General features: G+C 43.6%; 1 protein-coding gene across 2 annotated transcripts in view; it reads right to left on the reverse strand.

Annotated features, from left to right (window-relative positions):
* Positions 1 to 13,557: 13,557 nt before the first annotated feature.
* The window catches only part of LOC110496911 (S-adenosylhomocysteine hydrolase-like protein 1), a 40,004-nt gene continuing 29,020 nt past the window's right edge, over positions 13,558 to 24,541 (reverse strand). Inside the window, exons 1-17 of one of the 2 annotated variants that reach the window (XM_021572933.2) lie at positions 21,039 to 21,294; positions 20,470 to 20,581; positions 19,912 to 20,055; positions 19,597 to 19,697; positions 19,365 to 19,467; positions 19,160 to 19,254; positions 18,928 to 19,034; positions 18,439 to 18,555; positions 18,294 to 18,357; positions 18,095 to 18,183; positions 17,826 to 17,896; positions 16,855 to 16,949; positions 16,411 to 16,509; positions 16,256 to 16,324; positions 15,992 to 16,070; positions 15,775 to 15,895; positions 13,558 to 15,615 (exon numbers count right to left, since the gene is read on the reverse strand). In XM_021572933.2, the coding sequence (XP_021428608.1) occupies positions 15,609 to 15,615; positions 15,775 to 15,895; positions 15,992 to 16,070; positions 16,256 to 16,324; positions 16,411 to 16,509; positions 16,855 to 16,949; positions 17,826 to 17,896; positions 18,095 to 18,183; positions 18,294 to 18,357; positions 18,439 to 18,555; positions 18,928 to 19,034; positions 19,160 to 19,254; positions 19,365 to 19,467; positions 19,597 to 19,697; positions 19,912 to 20,055; positions 20,470 to 20,581; positions 21,039 to 21,092 (1,527 nt within the window). In that variant the 5' untranslated portion in view covers positions 21,093 to 21,294 and the 3' untranslated portion in view covers positions 13,558 to 15,608. Of the gene's footprint in view, positions 15,616 to 15,774; positions 15,896 to 15,991; positions 16,071 to 16,255; positions 16,325 to 16,410; positions 16,510 to 16,854; positions 16,950 to 17,825; positions 17,897 to 18,094; positions 18,184 to 18,293; positions 18,358 to 18,438; positions 18,556 to 18,927; positions 19,035 to 19,159; positions 19,255 to 19,364; positions 19,468 to 19,596; positions 19,698 to 19,911; positions 20,056 to 20,469; positions 20,582 to 21,038; positions 21,295 to 24,541 lie in introns of those variants that run through there. The other variant, XM_036956197.1, reaches the window with a different exon arrangement.

Consider the following 24,541-nt stretch of genomic DNA (forward strand, 5'->3'; position numbering starts at 1 on the left):
CAAATCAAATATTTATTGTGGAACTGGGATTCCTGGGAGTGCATTCTGATGAAGATCATCAAAGGTAAGTGAATATTTATAATGCTATTTCTGACTTCTGTTGACTACACAACATGCTGGATATCTGTTTGGGTTGTTTTGGTCTCTGAGCGCTGTACTCAGATTATTGCATGGTGTGCTTTTTGGTAAAGCTTTTTTGAAATCTGACACAGCGGTTGCATTAAGGAGAAGTGTATCTGTAATTCCATGCATAATAGTTGTATCTTTTATCAATGTTTATTATGAGTATTTCTGTAAATTGATGTGGTTCTCTGCAAAATCACAGCATGTTTTGGAACTACTGAACATAACGCGCCAATGTATACTGAGATTTTTTTTATATAAATATGAACTTTATCGAACAAAACATACATGTAATGTGTAACATGAAGTCACATGAGTGTCATCTGATGAAGATCATCAAAGGTAAGTGAATATTTATAATGCTATTTCTGACTCAAAGGTTAGTGATGAATTTATCTCTATTTCTGCTTTTGGGACTCCTCTCTTTGGCTGGAAAAATGACTGTGTTTTCTGTGACTAGGCACTCACCTAACATAATCGTTTGGTTTGCTTTCGTCGTAAAGCCTTTTTGAAATCGGACACTGTGGTGGGATTAACAAGAAGTGTATCTTTAAAATGGTTTAAAATACTTGTATGTTTGAGGAATTTTAATTATGGGATTTCTGTTGTTTTGAATTTGGCGCCCTGCACTTTCACTGGCTGTTGTCATATCGATCCTGTTAGCAGGATCTTAGCCCAAGGAGATTTTAACTGACTTGCCTAGTAAAATCAAAATAGATTCCTGCAGTTAGTCTGGGTGTCTGGTTAAGGAAATGGGTTTAGCTAGGGATAGCTTGAGCTTACAATGACTTGGTGTTTAAAAGCTGGCATTCTATAGACAAGATGTGTGTGACCTGAGATAGCCTGGAAGAGTTTAGAACAATGCCTCATTGTCTCATCTTCCTGGTACCTGGGAAACTAAGCTGGGTTGGAAGTCAAACAACATCCCGTGTAGATAATAACTAGGAGATGGACCAAGATTGCTTATGGGAACAGTAGAAATTACTGACTGAGCATTTAGGGCCTATATGAGATCTCTATTTTTTCATTATCAGTTAAGCTCTCGGCAACACAACTTAGAGTGTGTGGTCGACAGTTTAATTATTGCAATAATTAGTCGATGTTGAAAAAGATGATTGTTTGGAAAGTTGTCCAAGTCTCTCTCAGTACTGAAATGTCCACTACACACCCATATCTTGTCACAACACAACTGATTGGCTCAAAGAAGGAAAGAAATTCCACAAATTAACTTTTAACAAGGCAAACCTGTTAATTGAAATGCATTCCAGGACCACCTCATGAAGCTGGTTGAGAGAATGCCAAGAGTGTGCAAAGGGTGGCTACTTGGAAGCATCTCAAATATAAATCTCCATCTTATAATCTCCACCCGGCACAGCCAGAAGAGGACTGGCCACCCCTCATAGCCTGGTTCCTCTCTAGGTTTCTTCCTAGGTTTTGGAGAGTCAATGTGCGGGGGCCCCGGTGTCGAGGTAATTGAGGGAATATGTGCATGTAGGTAGAGTTATTAAAGTGACTATGCATAGATAATAACAGAGAGTAGCAGCAGCGTAGAAGGGGGGGGGGGGGCAATGCAAATAATCTGGTTAGCCATTTGATTAGCTGTTCAGGAGTCTTATGGCTCGGGGGTAGAAGCTGTTTAGAAGCCTCTTGGACCTAGACTTAGCGCTCCGGTATCGCTTGCCGTGCGGTAGCAGAGAGAACAGTCTATGACTAGGGTGGCTGGAGTCTTTGACAATTTTTAGGGCCTTCCTCTGACACCGCCTGGTGTAGAGTTCCTGGATGGCAGGAAGCTTGGCCCTGGTGATGTACTGGGTACACTACCCTCTGCAGTGCCTTGCGGTCGGAGGCCGAGCAGTTGCCATACCAGGCAGTGATGCAACCTGTCAGGATGCTCTCGATGGTGCAGCTGAGGTCTCTGACCTCCCTTTAGGCTGTCTCATCGTTGTCGGTGATCAGGCCTACAACCATTGTGTCATCAGCAAACTTAATGATGGTGTTGGAGTCGTGCCTGGTCGTGCAGTCATGAGTGAACAGGGAGTACAGGAGGGGACTGAGCACACACCTCCATACACCCCTGTGTTGAGTATCAGCGTGGCAGATGTGTTGTTACCTATTCTACCCACCTGGGGGCGGTCCGTCAGGAAGTCCAGCAGCCAGTTGTAGAGGTAGGTGTTTAGTCCCAGGGTCCTTAGCTTAGTGATGAGTTTAAAGGGCACTATAGTGTTGAACACTGAGCTGTAGTCAATGAATAGCATCCTCACATAGGTGTTCCTTTTGTCTAGGTGTGAAAGGGCAGTGTGGAGTGCAATAGAGATTGCATCATCTGTGGATCTGTTGGTGCAGTATGCAAATTGGAGGGGGTCTAGGGTTTCTGGGATAATGGTGTTGATGTGAGCCATGACCAGCCTTTCAACACATTTCGTGGCTACAGACGTGAGTGCTATGGGTTGGTAGTCATTTAGGCAGGTTACCTTAGTGTTCTTGGGCACAGGGACTATGGTGGTCTGTTTGAAACATGTTGCTATTACAGACTTAGACAGAGAGAGGTTGAAAATGTCATTGAAGACACTTGCCAGTTGGTCAGCGCACGCTCGGAGTACACGTCCTGGTAATCCGTCTGGCCCTGTGGCCTTGTGAATGTTGACCTGTTTAAAGGTCTTACTCACATCGGCTGCGGAGAGCGTGATCACACAGTCGTCCGGAACAGCTGATGCTCTAATTCACGTTTCAGTGTTACTTGCCTCAAAGCGAGCATAGAAGTTATTTAGCTCGTCTGGTAGGCTTGTGTCACTGGGCAGCTCTCGGCTGTGCTTCCCTTTGTAGTCTGTAATGGTTTGCAAGCCCAGCCACATCCGACGAGCATTGGAGCCGGTGTAGTACAATTTGATCTAAGTCCTGTATTGGCGCTTTGACTGTTTGATGGTTCGTCGGAGGGCATAGCGGAATTTCTTGTTGCCTGTGTTCCATGGCTTCTGGTTGGGGTATGTACATACAGTCACTCTGGGGACGACGTCCTCGATGCACTTATTGATAATGCCAGTGACTGATGTTGTGTACTCCTAATGCCATCGGAAGAATCCTGGAACATATTCCAGTCTGTTCTAGCAAAATAGTCCTGTAGTTTAGTATCTGCTTCATCTGACCACTTTTTTATAGACCGAGTCACTGGTGCTTCCTGCACCAGTGACTCGGTCTATAAAAGGAGGATAGAATTATGGTCAGATTTGCCAAATGGAGGGCGAGGAAGAGCTTTGTACGCGTCTCTGTGTGTGGAGTACAGGTGACCTATATTTTTTCCCCCTGAGATAAAACTTATTTATGTTTTCCTGCGTTAAAGTCTCCGGCCACTAGGAGTGCCACCTCTGGATGCTCTACCTCAGGGGAGAAAGACCTTGAGACCTTGAGACTTCCTTAGATATCGTGGACCAGCTGTTGTTTATATATTTATGGATAGGCATATTAGCTACTCGTCGCCTGATCCTCACAAGGCACCCTGATCCTTTTCTGCGAAATCTCAGTTTCCTTCTCCTGTGAATGATGGGGATCTGGGCTTGGTTGGGTGTCTGTAGTATTTCCCTCCCATCCGACTCATTGAAGAAAAACTCTTTGTCTAATCTGAGGTGAGTAATTGCAGTTCTGATGTCCAAAAGCTATTTTCGGTCAGAAGAGACGGTAGCCGCAACATTATGTGCAAAACAGGTTATGAACAACGCAAAAAAAGAAAAAAAAAATAACATGGTTGGTTAAGAGCCAATAAATAAATAAATCTGGTAAATGGTCCCAGGTTCATAGCATTGTCTATGAATTTGAGAGTGCTTACATTTCTCCAGCCCCATCCCTAGCTTTTTACAGAAATATTTTCCTTAGTATACATTTGGATTCAACACATTCGTTCATAAAGGCTAGTCTACTAGCCTATATGCTTATATGACCATTAAACACAGTTTAGTTAATCTTGAATGGATAAAGAGCAGGTGGTCCAAACTGGATACGTCTCTGTGGCTAAGTGTAATTGGCACTGAAATAATTGTACAGTAGGAAAATGGTCTTTATAGATCAATGTGTCTATATCACATGTAGGCTTGTCTGTTGTTTAGGGCCAACCCAATAATGAATCATATTTACAGAGTGATTGCACAACATGTAATGGGGTAGCCTTGGCAGATCAGACCTGGGTTCAAATACTATTTCAGGTATTTAAATTACTTTTCAATACAATTAAAAACAAGTAATCAGATTGCCTTTATATGAAAAAACAAATAGTTGAATATTGGAATGTATTTGGGAATACACTTGGAAAGTATTTGAAAATAATCAAATACAATGATTAAAATACACTCCCTGCCATTTGAAAATAGTATTTGAAATAAGTATTTACAAGTAACTATTTAAATAATCAAATAAAAGTAGGCCTACTTGTTTGGGGCTGTTTATTTGAAAATACTCAAATACACAGAAAAAAAAGTATTTAAATAACAAATACTCAAATACACACGTATTTGAACCTGCAGGCCTGAGGCAGGTATATAATTAAATAGTCGTATTTTTTAAATTACAAAATATGTTTATTTTTGGCCTATTGGTAAACTCGAGGATGCTGTATTCAGAGGACAATATTCCACGTACACATTATTATTAATGCATATGGCCCGCTTGCACTTCTCCCCGCAATGTTCTGTGCACAGCCCAGCCCGACCCTGTAGCACGACGCCTTAATGTCAGGTGCGCTCTGCTGAGCATCCCTCCACCAGAGATAGCGAGGACAGATGCTGACTGGGAGAGACGCCAAATCCACCGCGTCACACGAATCATTCGCGATGGGACAGACTCATAATGAAGACGTGAAATATTTATTCACATCCTTTTATTCCTGTTTCAGTCTTTGGGGTCTCTAATTTAAACTTTTGTGGATTTTAATTTGGCTGTCCTATAGCTACGGCTTCCTGGTTTGGGGTATTGAGCTGAGTTGGGTTAGGCTGGACAGGCTGTTTCTATTATATAATGTATGTTTTGGACAATGGGTGCGCGTGGATGGATTTCAGCGCGACTTTAGAGTCTGAAATCCAAACCGAAGATCAGATGAAAGGATGAGGTCTCTTTTTCCACCCAGGTCTCTCTGTATGTCTATCTAATTATCAACAGCAGGTCAGTGGAAGAAGAGGGGAGTATAGGAGGTGCTCACCTGTAGGCCTATATATTGAGGAGATGTGAGCCGCAATGTACAGTTCAAGCGGGACTTTTCATGGACAGAGCGCCATTTCGACCAGAGCGTCATTTCGGGGAATATGGTTATGGAGGAAGAGACAGCAACACTCGATGGACGGCACAGGTTGTATAAAATAAAATGTGTCTCTAGGCTGAAATGGCTTGGTTAAAAGGGAAAGCATTAAGCTTTTGCTTGGCTTAATGAAAGGTTTTGTGTTGATTTGACTTGTTGATTATTAGAAATAACCTTTTAGACTAACTAGACTAGGCCTATTTTAAAACTGGAAAAGGCAAAAGCGTGCTTCATGGCACGGGTTACGCTAGAGATATCTCCTCATCCTCGATCTAGAACTGTTGTTTGGATTCACTATATCCGCCATCCGGGGAACGTCCTTCCATCCTGGGGCAGTGTATTGGCGCACGAACTGCACGCGCACTCAACAATATGCAATATGTCAAACCATCAAAAACTTGAGAAATGTATGCGAAAGCTTTAAAGCCTAATGCGATTGTTTTTGTAGTAGGCTAGAAATAACTTTAATGCTCGTATCAGTATAGCCAATAGGCTTAAAAAAGGTAATAGAATCTAAAATGATTAGTGTTGTCACCATCAGCAATCTTAATATGTTCGGCAAATCCGTCAAGTGGCACACAGCACGGGACTGCTGTGCATCTCCACGCACTAAAGAGGTCTGTGACACTGACGAACTGCGCAAGACGTTGAATAGCAGCAGGAGGAGAGGGAGGATGGCAGCATGGAGTAATCCCTCTCCACTGGGTTAAGATGCTTACCAACGAGTTACCTTTCCACCTGAAAATCTCCGGCCAGGCAGCCCAAACAGACGGGGCGCCGGGAGAGATGGAGAGATAGAGGGGCCGGCGGTGGAGAGAAGAGAATATGAGGTGTTTGTCTGTTTTTCAGGTCAGGGTGAGGATGCCGTCATTTAGGTGATGTGGCCTTCGTTCAGGTATGTAGCTATTCCCCGAGGAGCGAAGGAGGGAAAGAGTGAAGGGGAGAAAACAGTCCTTGAGTATAAAGATGTATGACCCTTCTACAGTGTATTATTTTTGCGTGCGTAAAGTACGCTTGGATTATTTGATTTTATTTCGCAGTTCGCATTCGCATTAGGGCATGCTATATTATTAACAGAAGTCCCCGCATCTTAAAAGAGAGAGAAAAAAATTAAATTACACATAGAATAAACCTTTTACAATTTACGTGTTGTATGCTGTGTTATTTCAAACATTTGATGCGTAATACAATTTGAATTAAAAGTGGTCGCCTAGTCTTTTGAAAAATATATTTTAATCTAATTGTAATTGTAGGCTATGTAATCTATATCAGAAAAGCTAGATCACTTCTCGAAAAATATGAGTGAGGCCTACAATTCAGTTTGATCAAATAAAATTACACAGCATTCTAAGTAGCCTAGGCTATAGTTAATTATTTTAAATTGGCTTCTCGTGCTTTGCAGATAAATTATTTCTAGGCCTACAAAAACCATATCATCACTTTTTAGTCCATTTGTAGGCTATAAAGCGGTGACTAACTGATTAAACTATATTTGTAAAAAATTATCAAGGTCGTTCGTGGACGATTATAGGCCTACAGTAAACTACCCTCTTGGTGAACCCTCTCGTGCCCTCCTTCCAGGGTTAGTATTTCCAAATCGTTCTTAAAATAACAGCAGGTGGAGGAGAGTAGACTGCGTCATCATCAGACAAATGCGATTACCTCCAGCGCCGAGTGCATTCTAAAGAAAGGTGAACTCTGCCCGCTCCCCTAGACACGCAGATAGGCCTGCCGATACTCTTCAGAGCCTATACCTGCATTTTTGGGGAATTGGGCCTAAAGCCTACTGAATAATAACCAAAAGTATCTGACTGTTTTCTGTAGAAATAATATTTATTTATATGTATTCGTTAAATGTAGGCATTTTGATTAGCCTATACCCGATGTGAAAAGGCTCGAGTTAATTGTTAGGCCTACAACGGTATAATTTTTCTAATCGAAATATGCCTATAATACGAGTGAAACGTCTGTACCCGCCTAATAAAAATTGCTAACCAATTTCAGGGGCATTCTACTAACCATTGCAAAGAGCTCACTCATCTCGCATAATGTCAGAGGTCTCTTTCTTTCTTTCTTTCTCGCTCTGTCTCCTCTCTCCATCTCTCACTCAAAAAACTTTGCTCTTTAGCACTATTGATTTTTCCCGGAAGCTGGAAGACGAGCTCTGCTCTGGGACCCATTTGGAGCGTCTCAAAAATCACTTAGCGCATCATTCCACACAGCCGGGATCAATTCTGGAGCTGGACAGTGGGTCGGCACCGCACGGGGCTGATTGTCTGCGTCTCTCTAGGTGTCCCAGGGATGGATGTTTGTTCTAACCCGGCAGAAGGGACACAAGAGGATAGCAGATGGTCCAAGCGGATTAAAACCCGCCGCTGCGCGGTGCAGTGCATGCGGAGGGAGAGAGAAAATTGTTGCAAGAGGACATGGATATAAGAAACTCAAACATGGGGCAGCGCCTTAAACAGACCAACATTTTGTCACCAATTGCTCCACAGTGTCTCATTACTTAACGCATTCATACTGTGGCATATTGTGGGCTGATTTTAAGTAGTAGCCCAGTGTATTGAATGCATGGTTTACACTGTGTTGGATTATATGTTTTAGGTCTTTGTTGGAACACATAGATAGAGCATAATTGTTTTCTGTGTGGTGAGGGATACGTTCTGGTGTTTGAGAGAGTTCTCTAGTCATGCATTTCAAATTCTGCCTTTCCGCTCCCCCTTGTTCAGTCCCCTTTCACAGAGCTGAGAGAATTCTCTCAACCATCCAATCAGATCTGTGAAGGGGAATAAACAAGGGCAGAAGGTGGGGAACAAGTTCCTGGATTGAAACGCAGCCTTCCATGTGTTCTGTCCTGCCCTGCATGGATGTAGTAGGCTACCCATGCAGCATGCCCTGGTGCTGGCCTGATGACTCCTCCTGTTCTGTGTATGGCACTGGTAGAATTCACTGTGACGGCACACTATCAGTGAATTACCATAGGGCCATAAACAGAGTAGAGAAATAACCACATTACCCAATATGCATTGCTGACACTGTGCCCTACCCTCTTTACATTCTATACACCAACTGCGTAGAATTCAGTGTTTATGAAGGTTTATGACCATGCTTGGGTTTCAATGTCCGTGGACAGACAAACAACTTGCTATTCATCCAACTATTACATGTAGTCTTCCTCATGCTGGTGCTGTCAGTTAAGACATGGCCTCCACTCGTCTTCTTTGCCCATTTTGGCACTAGCACATTTTTGCTTCTGTATATATCTGTTTGAGCAATCATGTGTAGTGCCAATATAGGAGGAGACAGACACTCAACACTTGTCTTGTTGGTTTGTTTTCTGAGTGGACGGAGGTTGTGTAGAACGTGGAGTAGTGATACATAGGTGATAGGTCCTGTCACAGATGTGCATTGTCACTGACTTGACGGAAAACCTGAGGGTGGGACCAATGACTTTGTCTCTTTAGATTCATAAATACTTAATGATCCCATTTCTTTTTCTTTCCTACGGACAAAGAGACAGACATAAAGAGGTGAGCTCTAGAGAGACCGCAGAAGATGATCTATAGATTTGATCAATGGTCTGGGTCCTCTCCAATATCTTGCTTGCTATGGAGGTCTATACTCTGTTCCAGAGGCCCTGAATCCTGGAACCTGAGCTGTAGCCTCAGGCACAGGCCTCATGACTCACATAGAGCCTGATGATGCTCTCAGACTAAATGTATTCAAACCATTCCACAGCAGCCAAGTTCTAGTGCCTCCCTATGATGATCATTATTCTCCTTGGTGACTCCTGGGCAATACTACTGACCAATGGAGAGCAAGGTTCTATCTGTAAAAAGATGAGTATGAGATAAATGGCTTTAAAGTTTCGAACCCTCATTGGTTTGAATGGTGTCAGCAATTTTTTTATCTTGTATTCTTTTGAACTTGACATTAATTGGGGTATTAAGAGTGCATAGGTAGATACAATTTAACAGAACAAGGCTATGTCAATAACAATTTTTTTGACAAAAATGAGGTTGAACCTTATAGTCCCAAGTTCTCACCATAACAATCCAGAGAATGTTCAGGAGTTGAAACCAAACTGACCAACTGAGGTGCTCCACCGATGTGTTTCTGATTCCCCTGTTCTCCCCCGGTGTTTGGCAATGGTAGAACTCACACTGGTGGGCTAGTTGGATCCGGTGGTTCTAGACTTGCCAACAACTGACTGAGAGCTTCCCAGCCAGCCAGATCCACATGGTAAACACCCCCTTCAGACCACATGTTGATGGAATTAAAAGGCAATAATGAAAACCAGCAGGCAATGCAGCCTTTATTTGTTTCTGCCTATCATTTGGTGACCAAATGATGGGCAGAAGAACAAGCATCCCCCTTCCACTTGCTCTGACTCCTCTCTTCAACCCCCCCCCCCCCCCATCTCTCTCTCTTCCTCTCTCCCCCAGGTCCCAGGGCTAAGGCTCTCAGTAGCTGTGTGTCATCCCCCTGGGGGCATCTGTGCTACAATTAGATGCTTATGACATACACTCCCAGAGTAACCTTACACTTCACAGAGGAGTGTGTGTAGCACACTCAGCCTCAGGGGTTGTAACAGAGATCCATTCCATACTCATCCCCGTTAACCATTATCCTCACTGGAAAGAGAAGTGCATCCTATAGAGATTTGCCCCAATCAGCTAATCAATTTGATTGATTTATATGCTTTCCCTGTCGTAGGGACGGGTTTGGCTGGGGCTGGAGTATAGTGCTGGGCTGGGGCTGGAATATGGGGCTGGGATTGGAGTCAAATCAAATCAGAGTTTATTTGTCACGTGAGCTGAATAGAACAGGTGTAGACCATACAGTGAAATGCTTACTTACAGGCTCTAACCAATAGTGCAAAAAAGGTATTAGGAGAACAATAGGTAAGTAAAGAAATAAAACAACAGTAAAAAGACAGTTGGAAATAACAGTAGCGAGGCTATATACAGACACCGGTTAGTCAGGCTGATTGAGGTAGTATGTACATGTAGATATGGTTAAAGTGACTATGCATATATGATGAACAGAGAGTAGCAGTAGCGTAAAAGAGGGGTTGGCGGGTGGCGGGACACATTGCAGATTGCCCGGTTAGCCATTTGATTACCTGTTCAGGAGTCTTATGGCTTGGGGGTAAAAACTGTTGAGAAGCATTTTTGTATAGGGCTGGGATTAGAATATAGGGCTGGGCTGGAATATGGGTCTGGGATTGGAGTACAGGGCTGGGATTGGAATATGGGTCTGGGATTGGAGTATAGGGCTGGGATTGGAATATAGGTCTGGGGCTGGAATATGGGGCTGGGTTGGAATATGGGGCTGGAATATGGGGCTGGGATTGGAGTACAGGGCTGGGATTGGAACATAGGTCTGGGGCTGGAATATGGGGCTGGGATTGGAATATAGGGCTGGGATGGAATATAGGACTGGGGATGGAATATGGGGCTGGGATTGGAGTATAGGGCTGGGGATGGGATTGGAGTATAGGGCTGGAATATGGGACTGGGATTGGAATATAGAGATTGAATATGGGGGTGGGATTGGAGTACAGGGCTGGGATTGGAATATAGAGCTGGGGCTGGAATATGGGGCTGGGGAAGGCAGGTAGTCTAGTGGTTAAAGCGAATCCCCGAGCTGACAAGGTAAAAATCTGTCATTATGCTCCTGAACAAGGCAGTTAACCCACTCTTCCTAACCACTAGCTGTCATTGTAAATAGGAATTTGTTCTTAACTGACTTGCCTAATTAAATAAAGGTTAAATAAAAAAAAAAATATGGGTCTGGGTTGGGCAGTGCGTGAGTGGATTTAGCACTGTAGCACTGTAACACTGATGTGCAGTAGATTAGAGCCTATGTTGTCCCTGCAACAGCAGAAGGGCCTGCTTTAAATCCTGGGCTTTAGAGTTAGCCACCGCAGCGTGTAATGAAACCAGCTCCCTGAGAGGAGGGAAGTAGGTCTTGATGATGTCCATTTTCTAAATATTGTGCACACTAATCAGCTTTAGAACACTGCAGTTCATCGGGTTCAACATGGAATTGGCAGGTTTTTCGTTCACACACACGCACAGTTCCTCTAGGGTGTTGCACAGCTCAGAGCCAGCACCTGAGGGCATTACGTTGTCATAGAAATAGTCTAAACAGAGAAGACTACTGTAGGTCCAATTTAACACAGGGTTAAACTGATGTCTATGGACAGTGTGCTGCTGACAGCTGCTGCTGGTGATTAAACCATGTAGTCATGATGGAGGGGATCAAAGCTGTTTAGAGAGAGGGGGGAGACACACACACTCTGACCTATATGGTGTCCCAAAGCAGACCCCTGGAGGGAGACCAGAGGAGGTTTATAGGGATGTAGGAAGTGTGCATGTGTGTTGTTCTAAAACCCGCCCCGCCCGCCACTCATGGGTTATATGGAAGCAGGGCAAGAGGAGGATAAATGAGCTTGGGAGTGGGAGAGGGTGAAAGGGGGGAGAAAGAGGGTGGATTATGGGTTGGAGTGTAAATGGATCCCATTATCAGCCACTCAGTGATGGTAGTAATAGAAGTGCAGGGGAAATGACTGTACAGCTGATCACACTGTATTCATGTCTTAATGCTGAATGAATGTACTTCTATGCTGCATGTCGGCCTATAGGAAGTGGAGGTTTTAGGTGCTCTAGTGATGCCTTCTAAATTGTCTCAAAGTGGATTAATAAAGATGTATTAAATTGTATTGTTGTATATTATAATATACTGTATAGTAACAACTGAACATAGAGCCTACAGAGTGACAGGTGGTTGGCAGGTGAGAAAGAAGGTAAGGTGGGGTCTGAAATATGAAGTGTGAAGGGGGACAGATAAAAATAACAGGTTACACATTGTAACACACACACACACACACACCACCACCACCTGCACAATCACCACCTCTTCATCCTGGATGCTATCAATTTAGCCTGATTAAAATAACCACAATGCACTGGGGTTTCGGAGGAAGGGTTCCACCCAGAGGTCTTTATCCTAGACCTGTCTCAGTGAGTGCACGCGCACACACACACACACACACACACACACACACACACACATACACACACACACACACACACACAAACACACACACACACACACACACACAGGATTACTGTAATCCAGGGACATAGGGTATTTTTAGGTCTGTGCGGACAGAGATCTACACTCATGATAGGCATGGAACACTGATCTAGGAAAACATGCACCAATGTTCTAAAAATCAATTAGTTGGGCCTTGGATTGCTTTTGTGGTTGAACTGAATAAACATGTGTGTGCACTGTTGCATTTCATACAGAATAAAAACAAAATAAATGCTTAAGAAAATGGCAATTTGCTCATGTATTGAGGTTCATCTGTGTAATTCTGTTGAGGGAGAGCTTTCTCATCTCATTGGCCAGATATACTACTGAATACTGCCACCTGGTGCTTGGGATGACCACAGCGAACACATAACCATGACTAGAGAAACATAGATGAGAGATGCCCAACCCTACCCACCTGTCATTTACACATATTAAAAAATAGGAGGGGTGTAAGTAATATGGTGGAAATCCAACCATGCCCTCTGAGTCAGAGTAGAGTGCAGCAGAGCAGACAGAGGAGCTCAGGTGAACTCAGGTAAGGAGACCCCAGGGGAGTCCTGATGTGTCCAGGTAACACTGTATAACACTCTGAGGGTTCTAAAGCCCTGCTCTCAAATGGAAGTCACACAGCTTACCCACTACCTCTACTTTCAACATTAGCCCATACACACTTTAGTAAAACAATAATCTGCTCTAAAGGATCATTATCTGATGGAGAGGAGAGAGAGTGGAGGGGGGGAGAGACAGAGTGAGGGGCAGAACCTGATTAGGGACCAAGTGAGCAGACAAACTCTCAGATCTGATGGAAAGGGGGGGTGGGAGGTGGGGGCACTGAGTGTGGATGTGCCGACTGCTCTTCAAAAAGCCCCCCCACATGCACGCATACACACCAACTTGTTGAGTGCCATGGTAACACCTGGGAAGGCCCTGCCAGAACGAATCCGTTGGAAGGGCATTTGATTTCCATGCCGGGCCCGTTTTTGATTTTCAGGGAGGTGCCAACAGTCTTCTTTATTAAGATGTAAAAATACAATTTACACAACGTGTGGGGTTGGAATTTTAATTCCCATTGTTATAGAGCATTCCAAAAACATAATAAAAGGCACAACATAGGCCTACATACTCCTGGCCATGTTCTACGTGCTGATTTGGCCTGTTGGTGATCTGTAGGCTTCCTCATTAACTTCCTCATTAATGGTACATTGATCTCTAACTTAAGCACTATGGATAGCTCCGTATATTTGTAGTATGCAAGGCCTAACTACATAAAATGGCGAAATACAGTAAGATTTCAAAGAAATGTAAATTATTTTACTAACAACACTCCTCTTAGCTGTTCATATCGACATATCCTTTATAATAGGCTAATACAAATCTTTGATTGCATGTGCAAACCAAGGCAAGAATAATTAAAACAGTAATTAAGTAGATTGGGAATCATCCCAAAAGATTTGCTTCTAGTTCACAGAAGAATTTCCGTATGCTGCATGTAAAAAACTGCAACATTTTTACCACATATTGCCGGCATAAGTCTTTTACACCTCTGCGCTAATGCCGGCACCACAATTGACGAGTGGGAGTGTGGGACGTGGGTGGGCGTCTTTTTAAAAATAAATCCATTTCATATTCACCATCACAAAGAAATCCATTATTCATTCGTCCTAAGAAACATTATAATACTAATAAAAATAACTCTTGCCGTGATCGACAGCAACCGTAGCAGAGGCTTGGACGAGTGGAATTTGAGCGGCACTTGTTGCAGCAGATGATGCATTCTTTTTAAACCAATTTCTAATATCTATTTTGAAGGTATCCAGGCCTACTGATCATTGAGGCACACTGTTGTGTTTAACTAACGCCCCACCCACTACTAATTCGAAATGGCGGTAAAAAAAGAGACGTGACTTCATGATGCACATGATAGGTGTACAACCCTGTCAGTCATAATTACTTGAGCCATATTTAATTTAACAAGACAATTCCTTTTTTATAGGTAATTGAAACTTTAAATGGCCTTAATGTCATACATAAATCAGTGTTATAGCAAACAAAAAGTTTAAAAAAAAAGAAAGTTTAATTCAACTATGTATTTTATTAGGACGGGCCAGGAGGTATAGTAAGACAGGACAGGTCATAACATTGGCCCTGCTATCACCTCTCCCATCCAGAAGGGCACTTACAGTAAAGTAATGACTCTGGATCAGTCTATCTCCTCACCCCACATATTATCTACAGGTCAGGAGGGAAGACCTAAACAAACACACAGGTCCATCTACCACTGTATCCTGTAAGTGTGTGTGTGTGTGCGAGTAACCAAACTCCAGAAACATCCACAGAACAGCCGCTACACTTCTTTGACTAGCTTCATTGCACCACCTATTGGGCATAGTTAGAACTACAGAGACAGACACGCTGTTTGAGGAGAGCAGAGTTAATGAGACTGACTAGCAGGTAGGTCACAACTTTATCTTATCTGGAAAAGACGCAGAAAAAAATATGGTAAAATGTAACATTTGGTAAACTTTAACCTATTTGTTATTACTTATCTGCTTTGTTTACATTCAGAAAGTTTAAACATTATTTAGATATCTTTGGAAAGATTGAAAATAAGATGTATTTATATGTTTATTAGATAATCTGTGTTCCTCTGTTACAACTTGATATTTTTGTAAGATTCTGCTAAATAACATACACCTCCTCCAAACTCTGCCCCTTCAGACAACAGATACAAATAATGGAAAATAGAAAACTCAAACCCGGCAACTGAGTCTGGCCTTGGGATATGAATCTGATGGGAAATTATCATTTCTGCTTCTGTTCACAATAATACTTTATGTACATTAAAAAAAGAGCTTCTCAGCATATCAATTCTCTCAGACCAATGACAGCCCTCCAGTGAGGTCAGATGGCTCAGCAGAGGTCAGAGGACAGGGGTTAAAGGTCAGTCAGACATCATGGTTGTGGTGTTACCCGTCAGTGCTGGGCTATAGTTCCCCCACAAACACAAATCTGAGCCAGGTCTCCTGGTCCTCCTTCCCTCTGAGCCACATATGTCTTTGGGATGGTATGGAACGTCTTTGGTCTTCACTACCATAGATTAGTATCTGCAATGAACACACTCACTGTCACTTACAGGAACATACTGTAACACCAAATGACTTTACTGTTTATGTCCAGTCCTGATTTTAGTGTGTATATGTGTATTATATGCGTGAGAGTATGCAAATGCAGATGTGAGTGTATGTGTGTGAGAGTTTCCCCACCTGTAGTAGTTTGGTTTAAAGGGTCCGGTCTTGCTGAGGCCCAGGTATTTGCCCTGCTCATCCGTCAGCTCTGTGAGGTGGGCATCAAACGTTGGCAGGTGGAGACTGGCCACAAACTCATCTGAACACACACACACACAACCACACACACAGTCACAGTAGACCCTGTCAAAACCTATGTAACAAGGCAGTAGGTAGGTGAGGTGGTGTGTCTTACCCATCTTTTTGGGCAGAAGGTAGACGTCTTGTTTATATCGTCCCTCTGGGGCGTTGTAAAGCTCTATCAGAGCCAGTGCCTGAGTGCATTACGTTACGTTATAGAAATAGTATACATAGAAAACATTTAAATTACAAAGAGACTGTGGATACAAAGGCCTGTCCCTTTTCATAATGCATACATGTAGCACTCCACAAAACAGCAGTACAGCTTGTGTGTTTGCTGCGACCATGAGTTCCCCTGCAGTGTGTGAAACAGACAGACCTGTGTGGTGGCGGTGATGGAGAGGACGAAGGTGGGCACTGTGGAGCAGCTCAGATTCAACAGACGACCCTGAGAAAACACACACATACACATACCAGTGATCACACACCTGACACACACTCAGGCAACAAGCATACACACACACAGACACTCACTTCAGCCAGTAAGATTATTCTCTTGCCATCGGGCCAGATGACATGGTCCACCTGTGATCTCACTTTCTCCCAGGTCAACTCTGGGGTCCGCAGACTCACCTTACAGAGGAGAAACAGTCTATCAACCTCAAACACACACAGACATAAATGCAGACACATACAGATGTAGGATGTTCATTTGAGCCAGTTTTCTACAGCAGGAAAAGTATCCTGCATCAACAGGAAATGTGAATTATTATATGGATTATAATTCATTTACATTTTTTGTAGGGGTTGATACATTTTCCTTAGGGGCAAATGAAGTCTGCTATTTAAAATAGGAAATTACAAAGTTTAGAAGCCTTTTCATACCTTGAATAATGCTGTGCAGGAAAATACTCAGCAACAAGAGTGATCAAATCAAGATCCTACATTTGTACACACACACACACACACACGTCTCACCACGTCTATCTCAGTGTTGGAGTGTCCCATGTTACAGACGATGCAGCCGTTCTTCATCCTGTCCAGGTACTCTCTTGCTACCACATTCTTGTTGCCTGAAGACAAACACTGAGGTTTTCATAGTCAGTCATATTCTGTCATTGCCTGTTATAACCTATCATAGCCTACCATAAACTACCATAGCCTATCATAACATAGCTAGCCTTCATTGTAAATAAGAATGAGTTCTTATTGACCTGTCTGGTAAAATAAAGGTAACAACAAGCTTAAATAGCTTATTCTAAGTTATTATATAGGGGTTAGGATTAGGGTTGGAGATGGTATTAGGGTTAGAACTAGAGTTAGGGCTAGTTTCTGAACCCTAACCATAACCCCAACCCTAACCCTAGCTTCATGTCCACATTCAGTTCTACCCTAACCGGAGCCTCAACCCTAACCCTAACCTCTACAGCCTGATTTATACCCTACGTAGGCATGGAATAACTACAAGTAGCTATGCAAAATGGCATTGCAATGCAGTCAATTCATAACTCACAGAATAGCCAATTTGCTTAGCATTGTTGCATTGCGTACATAAGGTATAAGGCTAAACCCTGATTCCAGTTCAGTGTCCTTTTATCAAATGTTTAATTCTTCTTTTTATTTACTTTGAACCAGTAAGGTTCTGGCTCTCCCTTTGACCAGTTCCGGGAAGCTCCAGCTCAATTTAACCACTGGTCATAACCTATCATTGCCTGTTATAACTTATCACAGTCACATTACAGGACCACTGAGAGGGTTGGTAACCTGAGAAACACTCCTACTGGAGAGTATACATCTACAGGTACATTTTTGGCATTAAAAGGAATGTAATGTAATTCTATAGCTAATTCTTCAGAGCTGTAGTGTGTGAGAGTAAAGGCTTTCCCAGCCTACAGTCTCTCTACTGGACCATTCACATAACCTCTGTGGGTGATGACATCATGTCTTACCTGTGCAGGTGATGACCAGGTCCACCTGTCTGATGACCTCATTGAGCTTGACCAGTCTGAAGCCATCCATGCTGGGGCAGGGAGAGGAGAGATATACACAAGTAGTTCAAGACCTGCTTCTGTCACCTATAGTACATGTCTTACACACACACACACACACACACACACACACACACACACACACACACACACACACACACACACACACACACACACACACACACACACACACACACACACACACACACACACACACACACACGTCATACCAGGCCTGCAGGGCACATATGGGGTCCACCTCCGTGACATACACTACTGAGCCCATGGCCTTCAGAGCGGCAGAGCAACCTTTACCAACCTGGCCAGAGGGAGAGGGGAGGGGAAAACATACGTACACACAGATGGAATAAATACATAGAGAGAACACTTTACACCTCGGTGTTTAATAGGTGCTAATAAAATACTGACCTCTCCATAGCCACACACCACCACCTGCTTTCCCCCAAACATCACATCTGTAGAGCGTTTCAATCTGGGGGAGGGATGGGAGGCCAAAGGTCACACACACAAACACGCATGTTGATTCTGCGCCTGTGTGTTTTCATATACGTACCCATCCAGTATGGACTCCCTGCAGCAGTAGAGGTTGTCAAACTTCTGTTTAGTAATGGAGTCATTGACGTTCATAGCAGGGACACACAGTCTCCCTGCCTTGGACAGCTGGTACAGCCTTCGGAAGAAGGGGAACACTGCTACCTTAGCACTACACATAGGCTGTGTCCTAAATGTCCCCTTTTAACTATGTAGCGCACTACTTTTGACCAGGGCCCTTAAGGGAATATTGTGTAAATTGGGACACAGACAAAATATACCAGTATAATGATGTCACAAGTGTTAGCTTTTTTTATTCAATTTATATTGCCACATGCTTTAATGAGCTGTCCTTATTCACACAGGTGACTCACATGAGTCACACAAGTTGTAATGACTAAGGCAAACAATAGGCTTATCATACCTGAAATATCCATTGATTTAGATAAGAGTGTCTTCTAATCTAAAAGGTATTTCACAACAATCAGAGACACGTGTGCTCCAGTCCCACCTGTGAACCCCTGTGACACTCTCTTCCACGATTCCCTTGATCATCTTGAACATGTTGGGGTATTTCTTAAAGATCCAGTGGGTCAGGTCTCCCCCGTCATCCAGGATCTGAGAAAAACAGAATCCACCCATGACTGTATCCATCCGGATCATGGCTGTCTAATGTGAGAGCTAGGCCTGTACTGTACCACATTAAGAGAGAGACAGGTAGGTAGGCCTATACTGTACTGTACCATATTGGGCTGCCAGGACTCCAGACTGACACAGCGGTCAATACACCACCAGAAGTCATCCTCCGACTCCCCCTTCCATGCAAACACAGAGAAGCCTGAGAGAGACAGAGAGAGAATATGAAAGAGAGAGAAGACAGAGAGAGAGAGATAATATGAGAGAGAGAGAGAGAGAGAGAGAGAGAGAGAAATACTGCGTGTCTCTCACCTCCCTCAGCCAGAGCTGCAGCCACAGCATTCTGGGTGGAGTAGATGTTACAGGCTGCCCAGCGACACTGAGCCCCCAACGCAGACAGAGTCTCCATCAAGACCTACAGGTATGTACATGTATACACACACGCACACACACAGTCCAATTCAGTTTGTGTCTGTGTGTGTATGTGCGTGATTCAGTGTCTGTTTGTGTGTGCATGTGTGTGTGTGCGTGCATGCATACTCACAGCGGTCTGAGCGGTGATGTGAGTGCAGCCCACAACTTTAGCACCAACCAGCGGCTTTTCGCCCCCTGATCTCTTTCTCAGGGCCATCAGAGCTGGCATCTCTACAAAGACAGAGAAGGGAGAAGGATGAATATGGAGGAATGGGGGAAAGAGAGAGTGAGAGACAGAGAGAAAGAGGGAGAGAACCTGACAGACCTTGAGTCATGTTTCCAACCTCTTTCTTACCTTACTCTTTACCATGCACGCACGCACACACACACACACACACACACACACACACACACACACACACACACACCCTCCATTCCCTCTCACCTTGTTCAGCAATCTCGATCTCCCTGCGTCCGAAGTCGGCCTGTTTGATGTTCTTGATGCAGAAGTCTTGATGTCCCTTAGAGCTCCTCTGCTGCCTGTCTCTAGGAGACATCTCATCCTCTGAACTGTCTGTGTACGACGCAGCTAAGGGTTTGTGTGTAAGGGGAGGTAAGGGGGTGATAGAGTAGTCAACATCAGGCACAATGAAACAGTATGAACAAGATAAATCATCTAGGCCTCACGAAAGCTCTCATTTTACCAAATAGTCTAAAGTTAACGGCTGTGTGATCTTTCAGGTCTGAGGTTTAACTACATGCTACGTACAGTCTGGATTACACCCCCCCACCCCCAGGGGACAGATTAGGAGTAAATGAAAAATGGTAATTCCTCTGAAGACTTTATCTCCTAAGGAGAAATGCCTTGGACTAATCTATATGTAACCAGCCCTCTGTTCCCCAGACGCTGTGACCACAGCCAGCTACATGGGTCGGCTGTGCACAGAGGCAAAACACACCATGCTGAAGAAGGGTTAAAAGCAGTGGGTGCATGTGTGGATACCTGAGCTGTAGCTGTCTGTGGAGGAATGGGAGAGGGAGCGGGACAGGGAGCGACGCCCGGTCTTAGTGAGACGTTTGTTAAACTCCTGCTTCTGATCAGCAAACTGGATTTGCTGCAGAGAGAGAGAGAGAGAGAGAGAGAGAGAGAGAGAGAGAGAAAGAAGACAGACAGAGAGAGAGAGAGAGAGAGAGAGAGAGAGAGAGAGAGAGAGAGAGAGAGAGAGAGAGACTTTTGAGGCAAGAGAAACAGACAAGGTTAGAAGGACGCCAGGGTTATATCCACCGCATTGTCCAAGGCATTATATAAACCTCCTTTTTTTACTCAACATAAGGAACAAAACACACAAAGGAGGCACAGATGATTCAGGAGGTTCAAGAAGTTCACATATTTCTCTCACTCTCTCACCATAGCTCACACTCACACACCTTCCCTCTCTCCCTAACACACTCTTCATAACACGCTCACCGTCTCTCACTAACCCACTTTCATTCTCTTTCCCTTATCCATGTCTCTTTCTTTTCATAGTCCCCTTTTTTCTCTCCATCACTCTCCCCCTCTCTCCGTCTCACCATCCAGTGTGGTGGTTGGAAGGCAGGGCTGGTGGAGGGTTCCCACTTAGCCATGCCTGCTGTCTGCTCCCTCTGACACAGTCTATGCTTCTTTTACCCACTCAGCCTAGTTCAGTTAAGCCAGGTTCAGTCCAGTCTGCCCCCGTCTCTGCCTCTTATTCCCACTTGGTACAGCCTAGACCAATCCAGTCCAATCTCATCCAGCCTGGTAGCATAGTCTGGTTAGGTTAGGTGCTAGGACTCTTCTTTTTAAAGTCATGCACCACTCTCCCTAAAACTCCCCGCCCACCGGGCTCTGTTCTACCTAATCCTCCATTCCAAAGTGACACACACACATCATCCTGGTCTCATATACTAGACGTAACATAGTACATGTAATTCCGGGATACTCAAATTAGTATTATATGTTACGTTTGGTATGGTTACATAAAACAGATGGTTACTTAAGGAAAGAAGTAGGGTTAAGGATTTAAGTAGGGTGGTTGGTCTGGAGTATAACGTGAATGTCTAGCAACGCATCATGGACAACATTTGAACTAATTAGCACTTTTCAAGTACTTGCTACTTTGCAGCTATTTAGCATGTTAGCTAACCCTTCCCCTATCCTTAACCCTTTTAGCTAACCCTTCCCCTATCATTAACCCTTTTAGCTAACCCTTCCCTTATCCTTAACCCTTTTAGCTAACCCTTCCCCTATCATTAACCCTTTTAGCTAACCCTTCTCCTAACCTTAACCATTTTAGCTAACCCTTCCCCTATCATTAACCCTTTTAGCTAACCCTTCCCTTATCCTTAACCCTTTTAGCTAACCCTTCCCCTATCATTAACCCTTTTAGCTAAACCTTCCCTTATCCTTAACCCTTTTAGCTAACCCTTCCCCTATCATTAACCCTTTTAGCTAACCCTTCTCCTAACCTTAACCCTTTTAGCTAACCCTTCCCTTATCCTTAACCCTTTTAGCTAACCCTTCCCCTATCATTAACCCTTTTAGCTAACCCTTCCCTTATCCTTAACCCTTTTAGCTAACCCTTCCCCTATCATTAACCCTTTTAGCTAACCCTTCCCTTATCCTTAACCCTTTTAGCTAACCCTTCCCCATCATTAACCCTTTTAGCTAACCCTTCTCCTAACCTTAACCCTTTTAGCTAACCCTTCCCCTATCCTTAACCCTTTTAGCTAACCCTTCTCCTAACCTTAACCTTTTTAGCCAACCCTTCCCCTAACCTTAACACTTTTAGCTAACCCTTCTCCTAACCTTAACCCTTTTAGCTAACCCTTCTCCTAACCTTAACCCTTTTAGCTAACCCTTCTCCTAACCTTAACCCCTTTAGCTAACCCTTCCCCTAACCTTAACCCTTTTAGCTAACCCTTCCCCTAACCTTAACCCTTTTAGCTAACCCTTCCCCTATCCTTAACCCTTTTAGCTAACCCTTCTCCTAACCTTAACCCTTTTAGCTAACCCTTCTCCTAACCTTAACCTTTTTAGACAACCCTTCCCCTAACCTTAACCCTTTTAGCTAACCCTTCTCCTAACCTTAACCCTTTTAGCTAACCCTTCTCCTAACCTTAACCCTTTTAGCTAACCCTTCTCCTAACCTTAACCCTTTTAGCTAACCCTTCCCCTAACCTTAACCCTTTTAGCTAACCCTTCCCCTATCCTTAACCCTTTTAGCTAACCCTTCCCCTAACCTTAACCCTTTTAGCTAACCCTTCCCCAAACCTTAACCCTTTTAGCTAACCCTTCCCCAAACTTAACCCTTTTAGTTAACCCTTCCCCTAACCTTAACCCTTTTAGCTAACCCTTCCCCTAACCTTAACCCTTTAACCTAACTCCTAAACTTAACCCTAACTCCTAACCCTAGCCGAGCTAATGTTAGCCATCTAGTTAGAATTCGTAACATATCATATGTTTTGCAAATTTGTAACATATTGTAAGTTTACAAATTTGTAACATATTGTACGTTTTTCAAATTTGTAACATATAACATGAATTGTAATTTGTGACATATCATACAAAATGGGTGATGGACATCCACAAATGAATACATATCATACGAAACGGAACATGTCATACTAAATTGAGTGTCTGGGATTTACATACAGAATAATACAAAATGCTCTGAGACCTGGGTTGCACTCTCTCTCTCACACACACACACACACACACACACACACACACACACACACACACACACACACACACACACACACACTCTCAGAATAGTTTTCTGGCTTGACCCCCCCTCACACATGCACACTCACACACTGGTGTTAGGCCGTGGGTACACCCCTTGTCTTATGCGGTCCGAGTGGAGCCGAGTTGGCAGCTCTTAATAGGATTAGCTGATAAGGGTCGTAGGTCAGTCAGAAGTCTGTGGAGCTGAATTCCTGACTTCAGATCCCCCACACTGGGCCACATTCCAATTCTACAACAATGCTGACTTCAGATCCCCCACTCAAGAACACATACCATTTTTACCGTTAGCACTATTCAAACCTTGAAGTTTGCAGCACTGCTGTTTTTCATCCTTCCCATCTAATCTGGGTCTGTTTCTGATTTGTTGACACTTTCCATTTCTACCCATAGACCCTTTCCCTTCACCAGAATGTATCGTTTGGTGAGGGCTGCACAATACTACTTATTTTATAAATCAGAAACATACCCTGCCTGAATCACCCTCAATCACCCTCCAATGGTTAACGGGTGGATCATAAGACTCATAAAGGCCATATGTGCTGCTCAGGATCAAACTGTCCACCTTGTTAAGAGCTGCCTCATTAAACGTAATTAACCTCACAGTCTTTCTAATGGTTTATAATGAGGGTCAATATGACTGCGTTTACACAGGCAGCCCAATTTTTTTATTTTTTCGACAAATTGGTCTTTTGACCAATCACATCAGACCTTTCCACATCAGATCTTTTTCAGAGCTGACCTGATTGGTCAAAATTCACCAATTTATGAAAAAAATATCAGAATTGAGCTGCCTGTGTAAACGCAGGCTAAGAAGCAGTTTCTCATGGTAAATTACTGTACTTCCTCAAGAGAGATTCTCACATGAATAGCTCACATTTCTGTCCTGTCCTATTCCTTGCGCATGGTGAGCACTCAGAGAGAGATGCACATAGAGAGTTACAGAATGTCAAACAAGCCCAATGTGTAACTCTAATCAGATATATTTCAGTTATATATTTCAGCTGAACTGAGACGTGGGATGGCTCATCTGGGCTGCCACAGGAGGCCACAGGAGGCCAGTGTTTTCTACAGAGCTCATTTGTCCACAAACAAACTCACACAGGGCACCACTTTCCCATTAACCTTCTCCTATTTCCCCTCAGGAGTCTGAAAAGATTTGGCATGGGTCCTCAGATCCTCAAAAGGTTTTACAGCTGCAACATTGAGAGCATTGGTTGCATCACTGCCTGGTACAGCAACTGCTCGGCACTACAGAGGGTAGTGCGTACGGCCCAGTACATCACTGGAGCTAAGCTGCCTGCCATCC

This window comes from Oncorhynchus mykiss, chromosome 2 (assembly GCF_013265735.2).
Source record: "Oncorhynchus mykiss isolate Arlee chromosome 2, USDA_OmykA_1.1, whole genome shotgun sequence".
NCBI lineage: Eukaryota > Metazoa > Chordata > Actinopteri > Salmoniformes > Salmonidae > Oncorhynchus > Oncorhynchus mykiss.